At 36.2% G+C, this 11,770-nt stretch overlaps 2 protein-coding genes across 2 annotated transcripts; both read left to right on the top strand.

The window, feature by feature from the left end:
• The first annotated feature begins 1,352 nt into the window (after positions 1-1,352).
• LOC129953645 (uncharacterized) lies at positions 1,353-4,136 on the top strand. Its single transcript, XM_056066970.1, has 2 exons — positions 1,353-2,110; positions 2,261-4,136. Exons 1-2 carry the CDS (start codon positions 1,353-1,355, stop codon positions 4,134-4,136), a joined length of 2,634 nt encoding a protein of 877 aa, XP_055922945.1.
• Positions 4,137-4,142: 6 nt separating this feature from the next.
• On the top strand, positions 4,143-6,596 carry LOC129953654 (uncharacterized). Its single transcript, XM_056066980.1, has 2 exons — positions 4,143-5,022; positions 5,206-6,596. The coding sequence occupies exons 1-2, from the start codon at positions 4,143-4,145 to the stop codon at positions 6,594-6,596; spliced, it is 2,271 nt and encodes a 756-aa protein (XP_055922955.1).
• The last annotated feature ends 5,174 nt before the right edge of the window (positions 6,597-11,770 follow it).

Raw genomic sequence — 11,770 nt, forward strand, 5'->3', positions numbered from 1 at the left:
TGTTTATAAAAAAAATGATAAAGCAATGCTAGGCATAACACTTTAAAGTCGACGTTCTTCACGAGAAGTAATTGTCTCGATGAGAGATCGATTTCAAAAAGTTTTTCCAAGGATATAAAACTTTCCCGAAAATGCAGCCGACGAATTTCTTGTAGAATAGGACAAGCAGCAACGAAATGGTAAATATCTTCATTCACATAGATCACATAGCTGGGGCAAGTCTGGTCGATGAGGTACAAATTTTAAATTTAAAATTTCAACTCCTGCTCTAAAAATAATACTTATAACCGAGGCTAAAAATTCATTACTAAAGTAAGAGACTTTCGAGGGCAGTTGGTGGTTTAAATGACTACAAATAGCTCTTGAAGTAGATAAAGATGCTCTGGAAAGATTATCCAGAAACATTTGTGATCCACCTAAGCAATCACATCAGCAAACTGAGCCTGCCAATCGGTAACATTAGTTTCTGATAAGTTAAAACTTGTTTCGTAAGAGTTAGCTAGTTCGTTCCAGTCTATAAACGGGAAGCATTCACTCGAAGTAATTTTCTTAAAATGATTTTGTGAAGACAAGTTTTACTTCTGTTCTGAATTAAAATTAACTTAAATGAAATTTTTTATTTTTATTATTGAATTGAATTGTATAACATTATTGTTTTAGTATACCTTACCAAACTATTGTAAAGTTACTCTATTTTGTCTCGTTCTCTCTTTTAACCGATTCAATAATTGTCGAAATGTCGATATGTCATTTTTTACGCTAATATTGCTGAAATAGTTCCTTTCCAAAAATAACCTTTGAAGAGACAAGACGTAGCAGCAGACGACGGTTAAAAGAGAGTTTATATTATACATTAATTATACATATTTTGGACATCACATTTTTTTTTGCAAACACTAAACACAGTATCTATTTCAACACAAAATACAGTCCACTTAAACCAAAACATGGTCCATCGGAGCCCGAATACAGGTTATATGTAAAATTGTGCAGTGCGCGTTTAATTAGTGACTTTTATAAAATCGTTCAGACAGTTTCAATCAATTTGCCTCCAATAGGATGATAGGATGATAGAATGATAGGATGATAGGATGATTTTTTTTTTGTGTGACTTGAAGCAATTAAAAAGTGTTTTCTATAAAGACATTCGACATTTATATAATCTTGCATGTGTATAGATATACATATATGTATATACAATTACAGTAGTACAGTTACTTAACACGTCATAAAGAACTTTCGATCTCTTTCGAGCCTTGTTATCAAGCAGTTAAATTGATTGAAATTATACCGTTTTGAACAGTAAAAACATTTTTTTTGATAGTTTATTCGATTTTAAAATTTCTTGAAATATGACTATTCAACGTGTGAAAGGAAAGCGTGGTCGCGCAAAGGCTTCTCTATCTCTGCAATCCGTTTTCGCCGAAAATATCAATGATTCCACCACTCTTGCGGCTTTAGAAATTCATTTATCACGGCTTAATGAAGCTTGGTCTGATTTTAATGCACTTTCTGACCAAATGTACCAATTCGTCGATGATCCAGGTTACGTAGATCCCGAACCGGAATTTGAGGAATACGAATCTAAATATTTAAAAACTCATGCGATATTAACCACTTCGATTCGTGATAAGACTCCATTATCTGAGCCTGCTCCGGCACTCAACGTAGCGTCTATAACTGAATCTCTTTCAGCACAACAAATTAAATTTTTGAAAGATATTGAAACTACAAAGGCTTCGAAATCTGTACAGTTACCAAAACTTGTTGTTCCTACATTTAATGGCGATTACAAGGATTGGCCGGGTTTTAAAGATATCTTCATGGGAACGATCGATTCAAACACAACACTTAATGGAACTCAAAAGTTCCAGTATTTAAAATCGTTTCTTGGCAAAAAACCTGCCGAATTGTTTAAAAATACTCCATGTACAGAAAAAAACTACTTAGAAGCTTGGGATGAATTAGAGGAGCGTTATGACAAAACTAATCTAATAATACAATCTTTTATTCAAACTTTCTTGTCGATGCCTTCACTTAAAGGTAAAAATGCCACGTTGCTTCGTACAGTTTTTGATCAAGCCGATGAAGTGATACGGGGTCTTAATTCGTTAGAGGCTACTACGAGGGATCCATGGATAATTTATATTTTGCTTCAAAAACTCGATTATGAAACAAAACAAGAGTGGGCTCAAGTGGTAGGGTCTCGAACTGACTGCACCATTCAAGAGTTTCTTGATTTTTTACAAACGAGGTGTAGTTGTCTCGAAGCCTGCGGTCCTCTTGAGTCATCTTCTTCCAAGCAAACAATCAGTGATCAAAAAGGTGTTCGTTCTCATATGGTTGAGACTTCGACAGGGTGCCCAAACTGCAAGGAAGATCACTTTCTTTCTGCTTGCAAATCTTTCTGTTCGCTTAGTTTGGAAGCTCGTCGTGAATTCGTCAAGGAGAATAACCTTTGTTTTAACTGTTTCCGCTCTGGGCATTCCTCAAATAGATGTCGTTTTAATTTACGATGCAAATTGTGCAACAAGCGCCATAATACGTTGGTTCATCCTACTGAAAACTTAGCTTCAACAACTTCAGCTGGTATTTCTTCGTCAGTCAACTCTTCTGTGCCCACAAACTTAAACTGTCATTCACTGGAATCATCTCATCATTTGTCTACTCTGCTTCCTACTGCTGTCGTCATGGTCCAAGATAAACATGGAGCTCACCATAAAATTCGCGTATTGTTGGATACTGGATCGCAAGTCTCTTTTGTTACAGAGCAGGTCGTTCAATGTTTGGGATTACTTCGTACCCCGTCGCGAATTCCTATAATGGGTGTTGCGTCCACTTCTGCTGGTGTTACCAATGGTGTGGTAACTCTAAATTTATTTTCGCGCTTTGATAATAACAATATTGAAGTTGATTGCTATGTTATCTCTAAGTTAACTTTGCTTCTCCCGCCAGCCTTCGTCCCTCATTCAATAACTAAACCTTATATGTCGCTTGAATTAGCTGATCCTAGTTTCAATAAGCCAGGTCATATTGATATTTTGATAGGGGCAGACAGGGTGTTCGACGTCATCAAATTTCCTTTTACTTCAGAAAACATAGATGTTCCTAATTGTATTCCTACAATGTTTGGGTTGGTTATAGCTGGTAACATTGAGCAGCAGCGTTCATTCTTAACCCAGGAATTTAGGACATTTTGTACGCAGATTGATTTTTCACAGGAATTTGATTTGGAACGATTTTGGCGATTGGAAGAAGTTCATTCTCAATCGAGTCTATCACTTGAAGAACAACAGGCTGAAGAGCATTTTGTTGCAACCCACGAGCGAACAGCTGACGGACGGTACATAGTTCATTTGCCATTTAAACCAAATTTTAATTCAAAATTATGCAACTCGTTTGGCATAGCTTTAAACCGGTTACGCTCTATGGAACGCAGATTCATAGCCAATCCTGATTTAAAAACCCAATATTTACGTTTTCTTAATGAATATCGCGAACTAGGACATATGGAGGAAATTCCCCAGAATGAAATTGAGCAGCAATCATCCGAATGTTATTATTTTCCTCACCATGCGGTTTTAAAAAATAATAGTTCAACCACCAAGTTAAGGGTAGTTTTCCACGGTTCGGCGAAACCTCATCAGACAGATAAATCTTCTCTCAACGAGCTTCTTCTTGTTGGCCCCACTATTCAGCACGACATTTTCACTATTTGTCTTCGTAGTCGTCGTCATGTTTTTGTTATATCAGGGGATATAGAGAAAATGTTTCGTCAAATATTGGTTTCACCAAAAGATGCAAACTATCAGCGAATTATTTGGCGTTCTTCTGCAGAGGAACCATTAAAACATTTTAAGTTATTAACCGTGACCTACGGAACTTCAGCGGCTCCTTTCTTATCAGTGCGCACCCTGAAACAACTTGCACTGGATTATGAAAAAACCTATCCTAGAGCATCCAACGTTATCCTTAACGATTTTTACGTCGATGACGTTTTTACAGGAGCGGATTCTATAGATGACATTATTTATCTTCAAAAAGAGCTTGTGGAGATTCTGAAGCTTGGCGGATTCAACTTGCGGAAATGGACTACAAATTGCTGGCCTCTTTTACTCTCTTTACCACAGGATTAACGTGAGATGTCTCCAGTGGAGTTTGAAGAATCTAGCGTAATCAAAGTGCTTGGTCTTCGTTGGTGCCCTTCCAAGGATTGCTTTTCTTATAAAGTATCTCTTTCTCAACCGACTTCCTGTACTAAACGGCGTATACTCTCCGACGCGTCACGAGTATTTGATCCGTTAGGGTTCCTGGCTCCAGTTGTAGTCGCAATCAAAATATTCTTCCAGGATCTTTGGCGAGAAAAAGTAGGCTGGGACGACGATGTTCCACAGGAACTTGAGAAACGATGGACTACTATCCGTGATGAACTCCATTTGGTGGAATCGATTTTAATTCCAAGAGTTATGTGGTCAAATAGGACCAACAAGGAGCTGCATGCATTTTGCGATGCATCATTGGACGCTTATGCCGCTGTTGTTTACTGCCGCAGTGTAGACACAAATGGGAACGTAACCGTTTCTATTGTAGCAGCTAAAAGTAGGGTTGCTCCTATTAAAGTGTTATCTTTGCCTAAATTAGAACTTTGTAGTGCTCTTTTACTAACTAAACTTGTTGATAAAATAAAGACTTCTTTACAGGAAGCAAACATTCGAGTTTTTGCATGGACTGATTCATTAATAGTGCTTCACTGGCTATCCACTGCTCCTAAGAAATGGTCTGTCTTTGTTGCTAATAGGACGTCTGAAATTCAATCATCAATACCATTCAAGTCTTGGAACCACGTACGTTCGGTGCACAATCCAGCTGATGTCGCTTCAAGAGGTATTCCACCATCGCTTTTATCATCAACAGATATTTGGTGGCAAGGACCATGCTGGTTAAAAAAGCAACCCACTGAATGGCCAGTCTCGCATTATAATGTAAACGATATTCCTTGCGACATTTTGGAACAAAGAAAAAGTAAAAAGGTTCAGGTATTCGCTTCAAATTTAAAACCTAATAATAATAACGTTCTTGATTATTTAATTTCTAAATGTTCAAACTGGTTTAAACTTATTCGAGTAGTGGCATATATTTTTCGATTCTATAGAAACTTTCGTTTTAAAACAAATCGAATTTCTTTCCCTTACTTATGTGCTCAAGAGATCAATGACGCTAAGACTGTGATTATAAAATGTGCCCAGCTCTCGCTTTTCGGTTCGGAAATAAGCCTTTTAAACAAGGGAAAAGAATTGCCTAGTAAGAACAAATTATTAACTCTAAATCCGTTTCTCGATAAATCAAATGTTCTTCGTGTCGGTGGACGTATAACGAACTCGGTTTTAAAATATAATGAAAAGCACCCCATAATTTTGTGTAAATCGCATCCTATATCTAGACTCTTAGCACTTTCTATTCACGAACAGTATCTACACGCCGGTGTAACACTTATGATTGCCCTTTTAAAGCAAAACTATTATGTTCTTGGCTGCAGAAATTTGCTACGCAAAATAGTTTTTAAATGTATTACTTGCTTTCGACAACGTCAAACCTCATCGCATCAGCTAATGGGCGATTTGCCAGTAGAACGTGTTCGTTTTTCGCGTCCATTTAGCAAGGTTGGATGCGATTACGCAGGTCCTATTACCCTCCGTCTCAATCGTGGACGAAATCCCAAATTTGTCAAGGCCTATATCGCATTGTTTGTGTGTTTCGTTACTAAAGGTGTTCATATTGAACTGGTCAATGATTTATCGACAGACGCATTTTTACTAGCCCTTGATCGGTTCGTGGCTCGTCGCGGAAGGCCATCAGAAATATGGAGCGATAACGCAACTAATTTTCACGGAGCAAAAAGAAAACTTGGCGAACTGTACGAACTGCTTCTAAATCAACAACGCAACAATATCATCGTGGATTATTTATCAAAAGACCAAATTGCTTGGAAATTCATTCCACCCTCTGCACCACACTTTGGTGGATTGTGGGAGGCTGGAATAAAGTCACTAAAAGTTCACCTCAAACGCGTTATCGGTGAACACAGGCTTACGTTCGAAGAGATGTACACTCTTTTAACAAAAATTGAAAGCTTACTTAATTCCCGCCCAATGTGGCAAACATCGGACTTCGAACCCGCTGCTTTAACTCCGTCGCATTTTATGATTGGAGAATCTTATTCTTCAGTCCCTACACCTGATATTTCCCAAAATGATGTTTTGATTAGAAATAACTGGTCTCTTTTACAGGCACTTATGCAAGGATTTTGGAAGCGCTGGCACCAAGAGTACCTAACATCTCTACAAAGTCGGCCAAAATGGCAAAAGGCGCAAAGAAATCTTGAAGTGAATGATGTGGTTTTATTAAAGGAAGACAATCTCCCTCCATCTAAATGGATTCTCGGACGAGTGACCGAAATTCATCTTGGACAAGACAACAAATGTCGAGTTGCAACCGTCAAGACAATTAATGGCAGCTATGTTCGACCAGTGGTGAAACTTGCTCCCTTACCGCTTACTGAAAGACCAGAGTCTTCCAGGGGGGGCAGAATGTTCTGAATTAAAATTAACTTAAATGAAATTTTTTATTTTTATTATTGAATTGAATTGTATAACATTATTGTTTTAGTATACCTTACCAAACTATTGTAAAGTTACACTATTTTGTCTCGTTCTCTCTTTTAACCGATTCAATAATTGTCGAAATGTCGATATGTCATTTTTTACGCTAATATTGCTGAAATAGTTCCTTTCCAAAAATAACCTTTGAAGAGACAAGACGTAGCAGCAGACGACGGTTAAAAGAGAGTTTATATTATACATTAATTATACATATTTTGGACATCACATTTTTTTTTGCAAACACTAAACACAGTATCTATTTCAACACAAAATACAGTCCACTTAAACCAAAACAACTTCTTTTCATCACTCATCATGAAGTTCGCACTTGCCTTCAAATTTTGTATAAAAGGGACTATTCCTGACTCTACATATGTGGCGTAGTTGGGTGTTGAGTTAGGCAAACGAAATATCCTCTTAAAAAAGTTCCTTTGATTAGTTTCAAAAGCTTCGAAGTGTGTGTATCAGAAGACTTGAACACCATATGCCATGCATGCATTTACTGTCGCGTTAAAGAGTTTGTACTTAGACGTTAAATCAACATTTTGGTTCAAAAAAAACTTTGGCCACATTATGTTAAGTGCCAATTTATTTTCGTTGCTTTTTTCTTTAGAGTCCTTTAGATAGCTTAAATTGTAGGTCAAGAGGACACCCAAATATTTAAACACCTGTACAACCTCAATATGTATATTATTTAGAGACCATTTTTCTTCCGCTCGCCTTCTTGATTGTCTCTTTTCAAAAACAACAATCTTAGTTTTTTGGGTGTTAATTTGGAAGCCCCAAGACTCACAAAATGAACTTAGACGGTTTATTTGCATTTGTAGCGTGAAAGGATTATCAGCAAGCATAACTAGATTGTCCGCGTACAACAGGACTTTGATTAAAATGTTAGCAAAATTTACTATACCCGGAAGAAGATCGCCGACATTATCTATGAACAGGGCAAATAATAATGGGCTGAAGATACAACCTTGAGGAACACCTGAAGTTGTTTCAAATCGATTTGAAAATGTGATATCGTCCCATACCCTTGCAGTTGTTGACAAAATAAAACTTTCATACACTTCGAGAAACTTTTGTGACAAACCAATAAAAGAGAGTTTGTAAATTAAAGCTTGTATATTGACTTTATCAAATTCAGCTTTAAAATCAACAAAGAAAGTGTATATAGTTTCTTTTTCCTATCTATAAATTGTTGGCAATGCTTGAAATGGCAAAGATATGATCCATGGTTGAAAAACCTGAGCGGAAACCGGCTTGAAAGATGCTCAAAAGACTGTTATCCTCAATCCATTTTGTGAGCCTTTGATATAGGATTGCAGTAAAAGTTTTTCTTATTGAGTTTAAAATTGAAATACCTCTATAATTTTCCGCAGCTTTAGCATCACCTTTTTTAAAAATGGCAAAAATTACAGATTTGTTGAAACTGATAGGTACACATCCATCATTGTACAACTTGTTATAAAAGGACCCGAGATATTTTTTGAAATCAATGTTGCTGTTTTTATAAAACTCGACTGGTATGCCGTCTAGGCCAGGAGCCTTGCTGTTTTTCATTTTTTGGAGCGTTACTTCCAATTCGGGCAATGAGAATTCTTAACCCAGTTCGTTGACTCTAATATCAGGTAGCGCGTAATCAAAGGTATGAAGATCTTCATCAGCTGAGAGTAGAGTTTTAAAATGAGCTGCTAACGTCTCAGCTTCTAAAGAGAACCTCATACCCTCCCAAAATATCATTGAGTTTGTGCAGTTTTCCAATTTCTTAGCCACGTTTTTTATATAGGTGATTTTCTTAACTGAGCATATTTTTTTAAAATCATTATTAAATTCTTATATTAACTGAACTTTCAAAGCCTTATGTAATAGATACATTTGTATATAGTGTTTTTTCTGGAATGCCTTATTAAAAATATTCGACAATATTCGATTTTCGTCATCACTTTGAGCTAAAGTAAATCTTGGGTTCAATCCCTTCCTGTGGCATCTAAAGTTTTCTTTACGGGTACTGCTTCTTGCGAGGAATCAACAAATTCTTCTGACAATGGTACTCGCATACACAATGGTTCAGAGTTGTAAGTCATTAGGCCCTAGTTCTCAAGGGACTGTTGCCACCTTATTTAACAGTTTATTTAGAATGAAACCTATTGTTGGAAACACATTTGCATTTTATCATTCTACACAAAAATATCTCTTTTAGTTGTAGATTTTAGTATTTTTGGAGTTAGACAATTCAACTTTAATATACTTGGTCTTGGTACAGCAATTACGTACGACAACTCATTGATGTTTTTTCTTAAGCTCGATTATAAATTAAATATTTTCATTATTATTATTGGAGGTGACGATGCGTCAGGAAATAAGTGTTAAGTCTGATTCTGAGCTCGCATTTTTTATGACAGACATGATGTTTTTATTTTTAGCTTTTAAAGATCGTGAGTGTTTGAAGGGGATTATATAGTTTGAGTTATGAACTCAAGTAGTGGAAGTCAATAAAGTAGTTGAGGTCATAATATGGTGTTCACTTGGTTTTTATTCGTGATTTATTGTTATTGTTTTTAGAAGTTGCTATAAAAGACTTTGCATTGAAATTTCTATTTAAATCTGTGTGGCGCTACAACAATCTTTATAGTATATGAAATTTTCTACATATTTATAGCACAAGCTGGAATAATTCTTTATTAAATAATAAAGGTCAAGTTTTCCAATGCAAAATATTGCATCCTAGTTTCGGGGTTAATCCTGAGTCAACAACTCGAACAAGTTTTTCAGTTAATTAAGATTCCAAAGCGAGTATTAGCATAATCCATTAAATCGAGAATTTATTTTTGACGCATATAAACCAATGCTATGTTGATTGAATTAATATGTTAACGAGTACAACAAGCTCACCCGCTACACATTGTTTTTAAACCTTCATTCAGGTGACGTGATACATTTTAATGTATAATGTCTTATTATTTTCATTGACATGAACAATTATTATTGAAGAAATGAAAACAAAAAGTTAATACTACGTTGTGAGTAATTTCTTTGTATGTTTAGAAGTTTTAGATTTTCTTTTTTTGGCTCCAATCACTTCTTATACTATTTCTATTAATCTTATGAATTCAAAGCGAATATTATGCACTTATTGTCACAGTGATAAATTTAACGCATTTAAAAAAGTTAGTAAATTACAATGAATAAATAAATACAAAATTACAAAAGTATTTAATTCGGTTTAATTAATTGAATAGATGGACAAAAATATTCACATCTTCTCGTCCTATCCTCGCCCTGAAAAAGTTATTATGGGCGATTTCAATGTAAACAAGTCTTCATGGCTTCAAAATTCGGGTCAGAAAACACCTGGAGGATTGTGTGCTGTACAAGGTCGAGTACATGGTAGGTTGAGCAGAAAACATTCTTGACTTGTTTCTTACCTCTTACCCTGGTAAGTCGCTATTAGTGTTCTATCTTCTCTAGGCACATCTGACCATTGTGTTATATCTGCAAATTTCTTGTGTCAAAACTTTCCAGTTAAAGAAAGAGCTCTTAAGGGAACCGTTTGGCAATACGAGAAAGCACACTTAGACGGTCTCAATAATTACTTCAGGATCTTAAACTGGTCACTATACTTCCTCAAAAGTGACGTCGATCCAATGGCAATCTCATGGTTCATCTCACCGAACAGAGGAGTAAATCTTTTTGGAAAAAAGTAAGATTATTGCACTTGATATTTCAAAAGCATTTGATATAGGGTTTGGCATCAGGCTCTTTTATCGAAAAAGCGTGCTTTCGGTTTTCATGAATGGCTCTTTCATTGGATTAGTAATTACCTTTCTAATCGTTCAATAAAAGTAGTATTAGATGGGTTCAAGTCTGAAAACCACAAAATAAATGCTAGTGTGCCCCAGGGTTTTGTTCTATTTCCAACACTCTTTCTCATTTGTATGAATGATCTAATGCCTGTAACTTCTAGTCCAATTGTTTCGCTGACGATAGCACTCTTAGTTTTTCATATTCGTTTTCAGAATCACATTCCTCTTCTTCGGATGTGGAACTGCAACGGCAAAATATGATAAGCTCATAAAATTCCGATATAAACAGCACTGTACAATGGGCAATAAATTTACTGCTTCTATAACGATACCTCTAGTATCGTTAAAGCCAGATATAGCCCCCTTGCCATTATCCGTGGATAGCACTTGCATCAATGGGACTGAACATCTCAATATTATCGGCATGTGTGTCACCAACCACCTCTTGTGGAACGATCACATACTCGATGTCTCCAAAAATGCCGCGAGATGTTTGGGTTTTCTAAGGCGATGCAAGAAGCGTTTCTTCTCCTCTGATCTCAAGACTTATATATACGTCCAAAGCTTGAATATAAATCCCAATTCTGGGCTGGTGCTGCTGCAACTTACTTGAGCCTCTTGGAAAGTTTTGAACGTTCAGCATATAAATTGATTGGTGATAACATCATCATAAGTTCATTTTCTTTGCTGGAACATCGTCGTAAGGTTTCTTGTTTATACCTTCCTTAACGTTATTTTAACGGCTTAAGCTCTAAAGATATAGCTAGCCGTATTCCTCCCCTTAAATAATTCAACGGTAATACTCACGCTTTTAGAAATGCTCATCAGTATACTCTCGAGCCCAACTTCGGTTGTTCTGACAAGTACAGAGATTCGATTTTTAGCTGAACTACGCGAATGTGGAATTCCTTACCACACTCTACCTTTCCCAGGCATTGTAATATTCAGGAATTCAGAACCAATGTGCACCGAGACCTCCTGATATCTTCAAATCCCTTCCGCGGATTTTTCTGAAGCTCTAAAAAAAACTATTAATAACAATATTTTGCTTAGGACCCAAAAATTCGAAGTCAATATTTTTTTTTGTTTTCATAATACTTAGGTCGAAAACCATTTCCTCTCAGTTGTGTGTTGTTGTAGTAGGTCCTCGAGTTTAAAAAAAAAACGCTGTCAATACTAAAAATGGACCCATCATGCCTATTTCACCTGAAAGGAAGGAGATAGGTACGAGTATACCGCATGTAAACTTATGCTAAAAGAAACAGCTTTTGCGATATCGAATTCTAGGTGGCACAATTTACCAACATG

This window comes from Eupeodes corollae, chromosome 1 (genome assembly GCF_945859685.1).
Source record: "Eupeodes corollae chromosome 1, idEupCoro1.1, whole genome shotgun sequence".
Classification (NCBI taxonomy): Eukaryota; Metazoa; Arthropoda; class Insecta; order Diptera; family Syrphidae; genus Eupeodes; species Eupeodes corollae.

Coding starts and splice junctions, on each gene's coding strand:
- LOC129953645 (XM_056066970.1), top strand. CDS start 1,353: ATGACTATTCAACGTGTGAAAGGAAAGCGTGGTCGCGCAAAGGCTTCT. Junction 2,111..2,260: donor GTGATACGGGGTCTTAATTC/GTTAGAGGCTAC, acceptor AACGAGGTGTAG/TTGTCTCGAAGCCTGCGGTC.
- LOC129953654 (XM_056066980.1), top strand. CDS start 4,143: ATGTCTCCAGTGGAGTTTGAAGAATCTAGCGTAATCAAAGTGCTTGGT. Junction 5,023..5,205: donor CATTTTGGAACAAAGAAAAA/GTAAAAAGGTTC, acceptor TATGTGCTCAAG/AGATCAATGACGCTAAGACT.